The 15,123-nt window shown below is 44.0% G+C and overlaps 1 protein-coding gene across 1 annotated transcript in view; it reads left to right on the forward strand.

The window, feature by feature from the left end:
- The window catches only part of RAB3B (RAB3B, member RAS oncogene family), a 71,058-nt gene extending 56,960 nt beyond the window's left edge, over nt 1-14,098 (forward strand). Inside the window, exon 5 of the mRNA XM_019957496.2 lies at nt 10,543-14,098. Coding sequence (XP_019813055.2) covers nt 10,543-10,730 — 188 coding nt within the window. The 3' untranslated portion in view covers nt 10,731-14,098. The remainder of the gene's footprint in view (nt 1-10,542) is intronic.
- Nucleotides 14,099-15,123: the final 1,025 nt, after the last annotated feature.

Raw genomic sequence — 15,123 nt, forward strand, 5'->3', positions numbered from 1 at the left:
ATGTCCAGTTCTAACTGTTGCTTCCTGACCTGCATACAGATTTCTCAGGAGGCAGGTCAGGTGGTCTGGTATTTCCATCTCTTTCAGAATTTTCGAGAGTTTGTTGTGACCCACACAGTCAACAGCTTTGGCATAGTCAATAAAGCAGAAATAGATGTTTTTCTGGAACTCTCTTGCTTTTTTTAATGATCCAGCGGATGTAGGCAATTCGATCTCTGATTCCTCTGCCTTTTTTAAAACCAGCTTGAACATCTGGAAGTTCACAGTTCACATACTGTTGAAGCCTGGCTTGGAGAATTTTGAGCATTACTTTGCTAGCATGTAAGATGAGTGCAATTGTGTGGTAGTTTGAGCATTCTATGGCATTGCCTTTCTTTGGGATTGGAATGAAAACTGACCTTTTCCAGTCCTGTGGACACTGCTGAGTTTTCCAAATTTGCTGGCATATTGAGTGCAGCACTTTCACAGCATCATCTTTTAGGATTTGAAATAGCTCAACTGGAATTCCATTGCCTCCACTAGTTTTGTTCATAGTGATGCTTCCTAAGGCCCACTTAAGTTCACATTCCAGGATGCCTGGCTCTAGGTGAGTGATCACACCATTGGGATTATCTGGGTCGTGAAGATCTTCTTTGTACAGTTCTTCTGTGTATTCTTGCCACCTTTTCTTAATATCTTCTGCTTCTGTTAGGTCCATACCATTTCTGTCCTTTATTGTGCCCATTTGCATGAAATGTTCCCTTGGTATCTCTAATTTTCTTGAAGAGATCTCCAGTCTTTCTCATTCTATTGTTTTCCTCTATTTCTTTGCACTGATCACTGAGGAAGGCTTTCTTATATCTCCTTGCTGTTCTTTGGAACTCTGCCTTCAAATGGGTATATCTTTCCTTTTCTCCTTTGCTTTTCGCTTCTCTCCTTTTCACAGCTATTTGTAAGGCTTCCTCAGACAGCCATTTTGCTTTTTTGCATTTCTTTTCCATGGGGATGGTCTTGCACCCTGTCTCCTGTACAGTGTCATGAACCTCATTCCATAGTTCATCATGCACTCTGTCTATCAGATCTAGTCCCTTAAATCTGTTTCTCATTTCCACTGTATAATTGTAAGGGATTTGATTTAGGTTATACCTGAATGGTCTAGTGGTTTTCCCTACCTTCTTCAATTTAAGTCTGAATTTGGCAATAAGGAGTTCATGATCTGAGCCACAGTCAGCTCCTGGTCTTGGTTTTGCTGACTGTATAAAGCTTCTCCATCTTTGGCTGCAAAGAATATAATGAATCTGATTTCAGTGTTGACCATCTGGTGATGTCCATGTGTAGAGTCTTCTCTTGTGTTGTAGAGTTAGGAGCAGTTAAAGTAAAAACCTAGGAATGTTCAGGCCTGCCCACTGTTTTTTTTTTATCTTTTTTGTTCTCAGGAAAGGCAAATGAAAAACCCATTCTTCTTTTTTTCTTTTTCACTGCAACATCTGTTCAAAATGTGGTTTTGAAACATACGTATAAATGCTCACTGTAGTGAAGCATGGAGGGAAAAGTACTAGCCTACGTGTTTGGAGACTGAGGGTTTTATCCTGCTTCTGCCACTAGTTTACTGTGTGACCTTGAGCATCTTATTTCCTGTTTCTGGATCTCAGTTTGCCCTTTTGAAAAACAGTGGATTTGGATTAACTGAGTGGAAAGATCTGTTCAGCTCTATCCCTCTGATTCCATGATTTCAATTCACACAATTCCTGACTCATCACTCAGTGCCCACAGACCCTTGTACATGGCCTCTTTTTGGAGGAAATATTGATATGTATTAAATTTGAGTGATAGATGCATCAGGGTGTATTATGTTATTTTGTCTACCTTTATATTATATGCATCAAGATGGCCTCTTTCAGTTTTAGGTGCTCAATAAATGTTTTTTGGATTGGGATGAACTGAAACCTTGCATCACTCAGCCTGGTTGCAGAGAAAGACCTACTTGATACTGAGAACAACTAACTTTGGTGTAATGACTTGTGATTCACAATGTGTTTTCACAGCAAGTCTCTTGTGACTCTTACCCTCACCCCTAGCCTGGGAGGCAGCATTGTATTCAACTCCATTACACTAAAGAAGCTGACCACTTATGTTTTCTTGCACACAATGAGCTGTGCCACACCTCCATGTCTTTTTTTTTAATTTTAACTTGAAGATTATGTAACTTTTCTAAGCCATACAGGTCATAGGTGGCAGGTCCAATACTCAAAACTTAGCCTTCAGAGTCAAAATCCTAATGCTCCCATTGTATCATCACCCAGTGGTGTTTTTGCAAAAGCCTGACATAGTTTCTCTTGGTATTTCCACCCTCAGTCATAATGTTGGTGAGAATTCTTTAGATTACGACAACATAATGGTATGTGGTAACAACCCAAGTCAGGAGCTTAGATAATAAAAGTTGATTTCCCACTCACATTATATGCCAGTTGCAAGTCAGCTGCAACTCTGTCCATGTCATGCAACTCTGAGATCCAATCTGGGAGGCCCACGCCACACAAAGATGTTCAAAGCTTCCTCTGGCACTCAGAATACCCACATTCATTGTCCAAAGCAAGTTACATGATGAAATCTGATGTTGATGGATGAAGGAAATACATTCCTCCCACAAGGAGGCACTGCAAGCTGCTTGGCAGTGGATGGGAAAATAAAATCTTCTATAGGGAGGACATTGAACAGTCTGCCACCATCGCTGAACATATGATGGACCCTGGTGACATAGAGGTGGATAGGTTTCCTGCCCTCAAGGTGCTCATTGATCAGGGAAACCAAATAGTAGAGAGATACACTCAACATCCTGTGCCAGTCCTTAGCTTGATTGCTGTCGTTCCTCACCCTTCTTCTCTGTCTCTCTCTCTTGAAACTGCCCAAAGGCTGTGTTTTCCAGGCTCCTTTGATAGTGGCTTCTGGCTTGGTTTAGCCAAGGAGAGACACAGGCAAGTAATTGGCATGTTGAAAAGGGGAAAAACCTACATGTGTGTCTCCCGTACCCTTTGCCTGGCTCCTCCAGGAGGGGCTGCTCTTCTTCTCCGACTCCTGCTCCCATGGTTTTAACTTCCTTTGGTCCCATTAATAGATCCCTCCCCTCAACCCCGCCCCAACTGTTGATAATATCTGGGTTTCTTCACTATTCTGTTTGGCCTCTTAGTTCTTCTGTCATCCATATAACCATTTCCCTCTGTTTAAATGTTGAAAATAGTTCATATTTTCCTGAGGGAATCTGACTGAAACAATCATGTCAGGTGCCATGGGGGTCTAGGGGAAAAATACATTGTATGTCCTGAGTTCCCAGTGGTGGAGATGGGGTGGGAAGAGAAAGGAAAGGCAATTTGGAATCAGGGATTCCACACATGAGTAATAAAGAGGATCAGGAGTAAGAGCTAGAAAGTAGTAGCATGAGTAACAGCACCAAATAAGAAAGTGTTGTTTCTGGAGCATGGTGTGAGTCAGGGAGATGAGGCTGAGGAAGTGGGCAGAGGCTGAGCCATGCAGAATCTTGGGTGTTAACCTAATAAGGTGAAGGGTGGATATTGGATTAATTAGACCTCTCTGAGCTCTAGTAACACAAATCTAGACAAACCTAAACAGTGTATAGAAAAGCAAAGACATCACTTTGCCAACAAATGTCTGTATAGTCAAAGCTATGGCCTTTCCAATAGTCACGTACGGATGTGAGAGTTGGACTGAACGCTGAGGAATTGATGTTTTCGAATTGTGGTTCTTGACAAGACTCTTCAAAGTCCTTTGGACACCAAGGAGATCAAGTCAGTCAATCCTAAAGGAAATCAACCCTGAATACTCTTTGGAAGGACTGATGCTGAAGCTGAAGCTCCAGTACTTTGGCCACCTGATGCAAAGAACTGACTCATTGGAAAAGACCCTGATGCTGGGAAGGATTGAAGGCAAAAGGAGGAGAAGGCGGCAGAGGATGAGATGTTTGCATAGCATCACCAATTCAATGGACATGAACTAGGGCAAACTCTGGGACATGGTGAGAGAAGGAGACCTGGCATGCTGCAGTCCAGTTCAGATCAGTCGCTCAGTCGTGTCTGATTCTTTGCGACCCCATGAATTGCAGCAGGCCTCCCTGTCCATCACCTACTCCTGGAGTTCACTCAAACTCATGTCCATCGAGTCGGTGATGCCATCCAGCCATCTCATCCTCTGTTGTCCCCTTGTCCTCCTGCCCCCAATCCCTTCCAGCAACAGAGTCTTTTCCAATGAGTCAACTCTTCACATGAGGTGGCCAAGGTACTGGAGTTTCAGCTTTAGCATCAGTCCTTCCAAAGAACACCCAGGACTGATCTCCTTTAGAATGGACTGGTTGGATCTCCTTGCAGTCCAAGGGACTCTCAAGAGTCTTCTCCAACACCACAGTTCAAAAGCATCAATTCTTCGGTGCTCAGCTTTCTTCACAGTCCAACTCTCACATCCATACATGACCACTGGAAAAACCATAGCCTTGACTAGACGGACCTTTGTTGGCAAAGTAATGTCTCTGCTTTTGAATATGCCATCTAGGTTGATCATAACTTTCCTTCCAAGGAGTAAGTGTCTTTTAATTTCATGGGTGCAATCACCATCTGCAGTGATTTTGGAGCCCCCCAAAATAAAGTCTGACACTGTTTCCACTGTTTCCCCATCTATTTCCCATGAAGCGATGGGACCAGATGCCATGATCTTTGTTTTCTGAATGTTGAGCTTTAAGCCAACTTTTTCACTCTCCTCTTTCCCTTTCATCAAGAGGCTTTTTAGTTCCTCTTCACTTTCTGCCATAAGGGTGGTGTCATCTGCATATCTGAGGTTATTGATATTTCTCCCTGCAATCTTGATTCCAGCTTGTGCTTCTTCCAGCCCAGCGTTTCTCATGATGTACTCTGCATATAAGTTAAATAAGCAGGGTGACAATATACAGCCTTGATGTACTCCTTTTCCTATTTGGAACCAGTCTGTTGTTCCATGTCCAGTTCTAACTGTTGCTTCCTGACCTGCCTGCAGTCCATGGGGTCACAAAGATTTGGACATGACTTAGCACACAAATCTAATTCAAAATAGCTCAAGTTATAAGGACAGTGACATAGCATAAGCAAAACGGAAGATAATTTTGTTGGAAATGAGATGGTTAAGAAATTAACAGCCAGGGTATTGGGGTGGATTGTGCACCTGAAAGCCTACGTTCGTGACAGTGAGTACATGCCTGGGTGGTAAGGAAGACGACGAGTCATTTGCCAAAGTCATCAGTGACTAGAGGGGCTTGAGTTGCAGATTAATATAATACAAGATGGAGATGAGGAGGTACCAGAGCCGGCTAGAGAAGGGATTTGAATGTAAAAGTAGGCGAGAAATGTTCTGCGGCAGTGTCACGATGAGGAGAGGTGAGTTTAGTTTATTGTGAGTTTCTGAAAAGAATTCTGAGGTCACATTCAGAAGCAGGCAATGTGGCCAGAGTCAGTGGAGCTTGTGGGGCTATGACAGATGCCTTTGGACAGGATGGATAAACAGGAGCATTTTGGGGGTGGGAATTTTCTCAGACTCAGTTAAGAATTGGGCCCTGTTAAAGGCAGCAGAAATTCCATTGTTCTGAAGCCAATTAGAGGGAGGAAAGGACTGGGGGCTAGTCTGATTAATTGGTTGTCATCTTCCTGAGCTCTGCAGATTCTCAGCTCCTGAGACTCCTCACTAATGAACCTGAGGAAAAGGTTACCATCTTGGCCTACTAATGAAGAGCCTTCCAGTAGTCTGACAGTAATTGGTTGGAGGTGCATTTGAGGTTGTTCTGATAGCAAAAGAGACCCACGAGCTGGCTAGGGTGATGTGCCGCTTACTTGAATCAGAGGTCTCCTACCTTGGGCACCTTTGAGAGGACAGTGATGACAGCTCTTTGGCATGACATACATACTCTCTGTGTTTGGTTGCTTACGGCCTCTTATCTCACCAATTTGAGCTTTCTGCTCTAATGATAAACTGCTCTGGGCATTCTGGGATAATAAAGGCTGTTTTCTGCCCCCTTATATGTGTTTATGCTGTTTCCTGGGCCTAGTGTTCTATATGTGTGTGTGTGCTCACACTTACACTCATACTATGTGTCTTTTTTTTTTTTTTAAGATTTATTTCTTTATTTTTGGCTGTGCTGGGTCTTCATTGCTGAACTGAGTCTGCTCTTCATTGTGGTGCGTGGCTTCTCATTGCCGTGGCTTCTCTTTTTGCAGAGCACAGGCTCTAGAACGCTAGCTCAGTAGTTGTGGCCCATGGGCTTAGCTGCTCTGAGGCATGTGGAATCTTCCCAGACCAGGGATGGAACCCATGTCCCCTGCATTGGCAGGAGGATTATTAACCATTGGACCACCAGGGAAGCACCCCCCCACCCCGCTACCACCACATAGCTTTATGTAGCTGATATATGCTTAGGAATCAGCTTTTCCAAGAAGCTTTCCTTGGGCCCCAGGCTTAGATAGGTGCCTCCTGTGCTCCTGACAGTGCCCTCACTACCTGCCTTTCCAACACTGTCTATATGTCTATCTTCCACACTAGACTAGGAGCTCCTCAACAGTGGGAACTGCATTTGATTCACATCAGTGTCCCCAGTGCCCAGCACAGGATTTGTCCTGTTTGTTGAGATGAGTTCTCATGACCTTCACCATCCACAGCCCCCTAGCCACACCCTCCATGCTCATTCCTGTCCCCTTCATCCATCTGTCCATTCATTCAGTTAACACTTAGCAAGCCCGTACTCCTCTGGCTAGTGCTGGAGCTCGGATAAATGACGTGATCCCTGCTTGGGGAGCTCCTTGTCAGATGGACTTCCACTGTGCAGGGTAAGTTGTGCTGTGGCAGAAGAAGCACAGAGGATGAAGAAGCCATATCCAAGCTAAGGCTTAAAGCATAAGTTCATTAGCATAAGTTCAAAGCATAAGTTTTGTTCGGTTCTGACCTTTAAGTCTCCCCTCTCTCTTAACTTTTGGAACCTTATTCCCCATCTCCTCCCCTTCTGTTCTCTCCCTCAGATGCATTCCTGCACAACCTCTAGTTTGCTCTACCTGGGTTATAATGTGTTTGTCACTGTCCCAACCGAGAGTGAGACAAAGGGGGATAAGCAATAAGAGCCCTGGCTTATGCTCCGTCCCTGAGCCTCAGTTTTCCTATCTGTAAATTACAAATGATAACCCTTGCCTTGCCCCACTTCCATCACAAAGTTTTTTAAAATTTGTATTTGTCAATCATTAAGGACTATGCACACGTGAGGGACTGATACTCTGATTAGTGTGTCTTTTCTCCATAATTAGATTTGGTCTTCTTTTGTCCCTGGCACTCAGTGCAAGACATGGCACAAAGTCAATGTTCAGTAAAGACCTGGTTTGTCGATCAGCCCTAAATGATGAAGAAAAAAGAGGCTTTCCTCCAAAGGCCCTGGTGAATGATGGAGGGGCAGGGAAGCTAGGACTCAGATGGGCTAGGAAGATAAGAGAAAGGGAATTGCCATGGATTTCACATGCCAATCACTTCACATCCTTTTGTGCATTTAAACCTTATTCCCACTCTATGAGGCAGGTCATATTTACCTATTCCACAGATGAAGAAACAGAGGCTGGGAGAAATTAGGCAACTTGCCTGAGGTCACACAGCTGGTGGCTGACAGAGACTGTTCAAACCCAGGCTTTCTGACTCCTGGCTTTCTTACCCACTGCCCTCTTGTGCAGTGAGCATGTCCTCCCCTTGGTGCCAATTCCTCAGAAGGGATCAGTGCCCCTGGCCTTGACCTGTGTCCCCATCTTCATCCACATTGATGATTTAAGCCTATTTACTTCTTTACCTATTTCCCCCTTTCCTAGGCAAGCAACATACACTGCCTGCTTCCCTAAACAGTATCACTTGTAACAAACCAGTCAAAGGCCAGAAAGTCAATTTTTATGATATCCATTAAGGACAGGCTACATGCTGAAGAGTCTCTAAAGCCGGCTGAGTTTCAACAGCCTGTGGATAACAAGCCAGCGGCCACTTCCTTCTTTATCTCGTCCACAATTAGCAGGAACTTCTACAGCTTGCCTTTCTCAGGTCGGGAAGTGGGCCCCAGAAGAGGCTGTCCACCAGAGGTGAGCTAGTGTAATTGTGAGTGCCTTCAGGCTGGATGGCCTGGGCAAGAGGACCCCTGTTTGTGCCTGGGGCTTCAGCCCTCTCTGTGGACAATGAGATATTAGGGAGAAAGAGGGAGGAGGAAAAAGACCCCCCTCCTGTGTGTATGAGAAGATGATAAGAGGGAGAAAGCGGTGAAGTGGAGGTAAAAGGAGCAGATAAAAGAAGAGCAGAAAGAAGCTGTCATTGTAACAAGCAACTTTGTACAGCAATTTATCCATCGTCTGGCTTCATCCTCCCAACTGCTCTCAGCAGGAAGATGCTGTGATTATTCCTATTTGACAAATGAGGAGTCTGAGGCTCAGAGAGGTTAAGTGATTCAGAAAGATAAAGTGACTTGCCTAGATTTAGATACTGTGGTAGTCAGATAAAAGCAAAGGAGGCCAAAGAGACTTGTAAAGTAAGAAAAAGATATGAGCAGAAAAAAAGAAAAAAGGAAAGTGAAAGGGAGAAAGATGAAGAAATGAGGAGAGGCAGGGCTGTGTATGGACATGGAAGCCAGCCAAACCCAGATCTAAACCCAGTTTCCACTAACACAGTCACGTGACCTCGTGTGAGTTATGTAATCTCTTGGAGCCTTCATCTTTCTTTTATAAATTGGAGATGATTATATTTATCTCACAGGCTATTATGAGGATTAAGACAATATTTGTAAAGCTCCTAGCATAGCATCTGGCATACAGTAGGTACTCAACAAATATTAAGGATCCCAAGGAATATGAGGAACAGAAGAGAAAAAGAAAGAGCTAAAATGGGTAAAAGCAAAGAGGGAAGTTTTTGAGGAGAAATAAAAGATGGACTTGGAAGGAAGGGAAAGAGGAAGGTGGATGGACAAAAGAGGAGGAAATAGGCTGGTGCAGGGACGAAACAGAGAAAACAGGTTCATGCGTCTAAGGACTGCCACCAACCTGGCTAAGACTCTTCAGTTGGGAAGGAGTTGGGAAGGACTCCTCAGTTGGCCGCTTTATCTGAATCAGGAGGACCTTTCTCTTGTCTCCTGGGACAACCAGGTTCTGTGCATTGTCACAGGAAGTATCTTTAAGGGTCTTAAGGTGCAAAACACATAAGAAAGTCTCACGCTTCAGATGCAGTTTTTCCTGGGCCATTTGTAAGGATCTTGTGAGGCAGGAGAGATCCAGAGTAATTCCTGGGAATTCAGGGAAGAGAAAGCCCTCAGAGGGGAGATAAGCCAGTGTGTCTGTGGGTAGAAAGAGCAAATGAAGCTTTACTTATTTGGTGAAGATCTTGGGGTGCCTCCCAGAGTCTAGACTAGAGCTGGCCAGGCTGGGGTAAGCGGGGGACCAGGGGAAAGAGGAACAAAAGCACTGGTCAAAAAAGGACAAGCTTAGGCTTCTTATACTGATGACCTTGGGCAGGTCAGCTTTTTTCTTGGAGCCACAGAGTGAGTGTTAGTGAAATGGAGAAGGTCTGCCTGGACACTCCATCCCCCAGGGGTGACATGAGGATCAAATGAAGTAAGACATTCAATCAATGCTTTGGAAACGGAAGTGTTGTATATACATAGTCACGTAGTAACTCTCAAAAAACATCTAATTATTACTCTCACGCTGTCTCACCCCATCAGGTACAGAAGTGTACACTTTACCTGCATTCTCTTGTTTAATCCTTGAAATAAATCTATGAGATAGGTAAGATTATCCCAATTTACAAACCAGGGAATTGATTCATAAAGAAAATAATGACTTGCTGGGGATTACACAGCTGGTCCATGATAGAACCAGGATCAATCTGGCTCAGGATCCTGGGTCACTGAACCATCTCCTTCAAGAAGAAACCTCCTTGAAGCAGCAAGCCCTCCTTGCTTCAAAGCCTGAGCACTGGCTATATTAATACAGAGTGTTCTATCAAGGGGGCATGAAAGGGAAGGGAAAAATCCTTACTACTATCTCTCTTCTATTTTTAAAAATTTTATATAGTTGCTTTACAACTATATGGTATACTATAAAGTATAGTTGCTTTACAATAATGTGTTAGTGTACACTGTACAGCAAAGTGAATCAGCTGTACCTATACATGTACAGCTTCCCTGTGGCTCAGACAGTAAAGAATCTGCCTGCAATGCAGGAGACCCAGGTTCAATCCCTGGGTCGGGAAGATCCCCTGGAGAAGAGGATGGCTACCCATTCCAGTAATCTTTCCTGGAGAATCTCAGGGATGGAAAAGCCCAGTGGGCTATAGTCCATGGGGTTGCAAAGAGTCAGACATGACTGAGTGACTAACACACACATACATGTAGCTCCTTTTTTGGATTTCCTTCCCATTTAGATCACCACAGAGCATTCAGTAGAGTTCTCTGTGCTATTCAGTAGCTATTCATTAGTGATCTATTTTATACATAATATATGTCAATCCCAATCTCTCTTCTATCTTCAGGGTTTGACTTCTTTGAAGCCAGTGCCAAGGAGAACATCAGCGTGAGGCAGGCCTTCGAGCGCCTGGTGGATGCCATTTGCGACAAGATGTCTGATACGCTGGACACAGAACCCTCCTTGCTGGGCACCTCCAAGAACACCCGTCTCTCAGACACCCCACCTCTGCTGCAGCAGAACTGCTTGTGCTAGGCAAGGCCCACCATCCCGATCTCCCTTCATTGTGGCCCTACTCCCACTCTGCTTCCCTGTTACACTCTGTCCACCCCAAGCTGAGCTGCTGCTGTTTCTTGCCTGCAGTGGAGGTGGAAGCATGACCCTGGGGTTCTCTACAGGTGGCCCCACTCACATACACTCAGCACTAGACTAACTAGGTCACAATGTGGGCGGAGATTCATTTTACAAAAGTTGACTCCACTTTACGAAGGTGATTCACTATAGGGACTTGGAAAAGCAAGTCTCTTCTCTGCCTTTAAAATAAGATTCCCTCCCTTGACCAAAATTTGACACACCCATGCACACTTTTCAGGGCCTGGCTAACTGTGTAAAGTGAGACACACCTGCATAGCTAATCTTTTGCGGAAAAAAAAGAAAAAAAACCCCTCTCCTTACACAGCCAGCTTGTTTCATATCAGGCTCCCTGTGGGGCTTCCTCTCACCACTAGATAAGCCTTGTTTCTCAAAGCCCTCGTCTGTTACCACGGATGCCCAGAGGGCTTGGGCAGTTGCTGTGGTGACAAGGCCAGAGCTAATCTCCAGAGAGCTCAGCCTCTCTAAATGATGCTGAAAGAGCAAAGGCTGAGTCAGGAAACACACTTAAAAGAAAAAGATTATCCCCTGCAAAATGTCAAAGGTTCCTGCTATATAGAAGAGCAAATGCATGTGCTCGAGGAAGACAAAAAGACAAACACAGGCAAAATCAAGAAATAGGTCACAAATGTCTGATTTTGCTGCTTTCCAGTGGGTTCTTCACTGTGGGAACTCCATGACATTGGTCATTGGTTCTTAGGTTCCCAGAATCTAAAAAATTTACAGTTGGTGGGATCTCAAATTTTACCAAGTCTCACTAGTCAATTCCAATCTTCATATATCTGACAAGTGGCTGTCAAGCCTCACAGCCAAATCTCTTCTAAAGCATACTTCCTAGGGAGGGATGGGAGCTCAGTTTCCACACCTTTCGGTAGCTCTCATAATCAGAAAGTTTTCCTTGCTTTAAGCTGAAATCTGCCTCCTAGAAATTCTTCTTCCTCTTCCCACCCCATCTGTGGTATCTCTGTTGTCAGAGACTTCAGTCTCTGCTCCCCCTGCCATGTGACCCACTTAGGTGATTTGAGAGCAGATACCATGACCCCTGGAATCTGCCCTTTCTCCAAGTCAATAGTTCTCATCCCATCTGCTATTCTTCTTAGGGTTCTCTCCCCATCCTGCCCTTTCCTCCAACCCGTCTTTCTATCACTCTTGAGTACTCTGGCTGAGAAATCTGATTCAAAGCAGAATAAATCTAAGTGGGCACAACCCTGAAAAAAAATTGGGAAAAGTGAACTCAGAGGTCCCTCATTCTCCTGAGAGTGAAACTTTGGTTTCTACCCAAGAGCTAATGTGAAACTACTACTTCATTAAACACCTGAAGAAAACAAAACCAGAAGAGCCCTCTGGTACTGGAAACGAACCTAATGCATTAGCTCATGCTTCTAGCTTGTCTGGACACAAGGCACACGTTTGGTTTGTTACTGCAACAATGACATGGAGCTAGCAATGATTCCTGAAAATCTTTCATCCAGCCCTGGCCTTAATCCCTGGTTTCCTTCTGTACTAACACGCTGCTTCAGAAGTCAGTGGAGGAGGCGGGAGAGTCTCTCCCAGATTTTCTCTCCATTCTGAACACAGCTTATTGTCCTAGGAAAGTGCATTAAATAACCCTTCAGGGTCAGCTCTGTGGAGAGGTTGCCTTCTGTGATTCAGTACAGAGGATAGTGTTTTGAACTTGGAATCAGGGGACTCAGGCTCTGCCCTGAAATCAGGAGACTTAAAAACTCTGTCCTGAGATTCTGGACCAGTTCCTCCCCATCAGTGAGTCTTGATTTCCCACTTATAAAATGAGGGAAGCCATCTGGGAAATCTTTTCAGTCTCTTCTGGCACTAATAACTCTGAGAGCCTAATTTTCACCTTCAATATTTCAGTTGATCTGCAAAATAAACCCAAGAGATAAGGATTATCACCCCAATATCACTGTAGCCAACACTGATATAAGTAAGCAAGTGATGCTTACTCAATACGAGGTGTTGCTCCAAGCACTGAATGTGTATTAACTCATTTATCTTTCCGACATCTTTGTGAGGGAGGCACTATAATCCATCTCGTTTAAAAACAAATTAAGGAACAGATAGGTTCTTTAGCTTGTCTAAGGTCACCTAATGAGTAAATGGTAGAGCTGGGGTTCAAACCCAGAAAGTAGGCTCCAAAGTCTGTGCTCCTCACCACATTCTATAGTACATTTTTATAGATAAACTGTGATCAGAAGAAGTTAAGAGACTTGGCCAAGATCATACAACTAGCAAGTGTTAGAGCCACAGTAGAATTCAGCCCTGAGGCCATCAGATTCCAAGTCCACTGAAGAAAAGACATATCTCTAATTTGTTAATAAATTGTTCAACTACTCAGACTAATCTGAGGTGACAGCTGTCTAACACTTCTGGAAAGGAGTCTCTGAGGAAGCCCAGGTCCCATGGGCCTGAGCAAAAACTGCTCAGTGTTTCTGAGGCTTAGGCGCTGGCATTCCTTGTATCTGCCTCTGTCAGGAAATTTTTATCAAGCTCTGAAGCAGTGCAGTGAGTAGCCTGCCTGCGTCAGCAGTGGGTCATTTTGGGAGTTGTAACTTGATACAATTCTCTGACCAAGGAAGAATGTGGTCCCTTCCCAGGGCAGTGTTTCTGGATGAGCTTTTTACACTGTAAATTCCTATACAGGTCAGGAATAATTATTATTTTTCTGGGCAGTCACACCCTTCTACCCTGGTCAGACCAAGCTCCTCATGACCCCTGGGTATGTTAGTACGTGTATCCAATAATCCTTTCTCTCCTACTGAGTATCCAGGCAAAAATTGAATTTTTCACCTGAAGATTGTCAAAATCCTGAAAACTCAGGAGCCAATTCAAGGGAACAAGTGTCTTCACAATAGACAGAATCAACAGTTAAATGTAATAATGGCAAACTCTTCTACCAGGCAACAGACAGATCTGCTTGTTAGATGGCAATTCCTCAACCCTGCTCTGTGACCTCGTTTCTGCAGAATGAAGGCAGCAGCTTCCAGCTGATTGTGGTGAATGTTCATCAATCATGGTAATAGTGCAATTAGGTTCAAGCTGCATAATATGTGTTATGGCAACTTGTCCCCAGTTTTCATTTCGCTTAACATTCCAAATAAAAGGAGATTTAAAAAAACCTCTTGACCTCTAAAAATGCAAAAGTAGGCCCAAAGTGCAATACCGTATCGTAGCTATTTACAGGATCTGGTTTAAATGCATGTGTATCTGTAAATACAAAGTGATTGGTGACAATACTGTCTTCTCAGTCTGTAGCATTATTAACTTCTAGGCGCAGTAATGCAGTAGATTGTACCAAATGGTCACAGACTCATTAAATATTGTATTTGGAAGGGAGCTTAGAGGAAATGTCTAGGCTCCTCTTGCTACAAAAAGGAAGGGGAGGCCCAGGGAGGGGGAGGAAATTTCCTAAGGTCACTCTCAGTGGATTGTGATGGAGCCAGGACTAGGTCTTGGATCACCTCTAGGAAGAAATTCACTTCTGTACCTACTATAGGTCTGGCACTATTAAACACTGGAAAATATACATGAAAACAAATGGTCCCTGATTGCAGGTACCTATAGACTAATGGGACGACAGAGGATGAGATAGCTGGACGGCATCACTGACTCGATGGACGTGAGTCTGAGTGAACTTCGGGAGTTGGTGATGGACAGGGAGGCCTGGCGTGCTGCGATTCATGGGGTCGCAAAGAGTCAGACACGACTGAGCGACTGATCTGATCTGATCTGATCTGATAGTCTAATGGAGGTGCTTTTTTTTGAAATATTATTATCCCCAATGACAGGCAAGGAAACATACCCTTGAGAAGGTTAACATGCCAAAGTCATTCATTTACTAATAGAACCCACCTCTGTCTGACTCTTGCTCTTTCAGTTTTCCTCTTCAGATTGTGTATTTGGGATATTGGTAGTAACAGATTTCTAAGGATTGTCAGAGTTTACAGCCTCACTTGGGGTATTTGTTTCACAATTGCTTTGTGACTGCAGCCTTATAATGTCCACAGAATGATATGAACATTCTCCGGACATTACTTTCCCAGTTATACCACCTGCTCTTGCCCCAAGCTCCTTGCTTATGTATCAAGTTTCTTACAGTGTCTTGAGTAATGTTTATTTGAATTCATTTGCCAACCATTTGGTATAAGTATAAGGAATTATAGTGGCGAGTGTCCTGATATTTCATTGATTTCAGATTCCCCATCCCAAACCTACACTTTACCTGCTACTGCTAAAGAATCAAGCAACAGCCTGTGACTGG

The sequence above is a fragment of the Bos indicus genome, chromosome 3, assembly GCF_029378745.1.
Source record: "Bos indicus isolate NIAB-ARS_2022 breed Sahiwal x Tharparkar chromosome 3, NIAB-ARS_B.indTharparkar_mat_pri_1.0, whole genome shotgun sequence".
NCBI classification, from domain to species: domain Eukaryota; kingdom Metazoa; phylum Chordata; class Mammalia; order Artiodactyla; family Bovidae; genus Bos; species Bos indicus.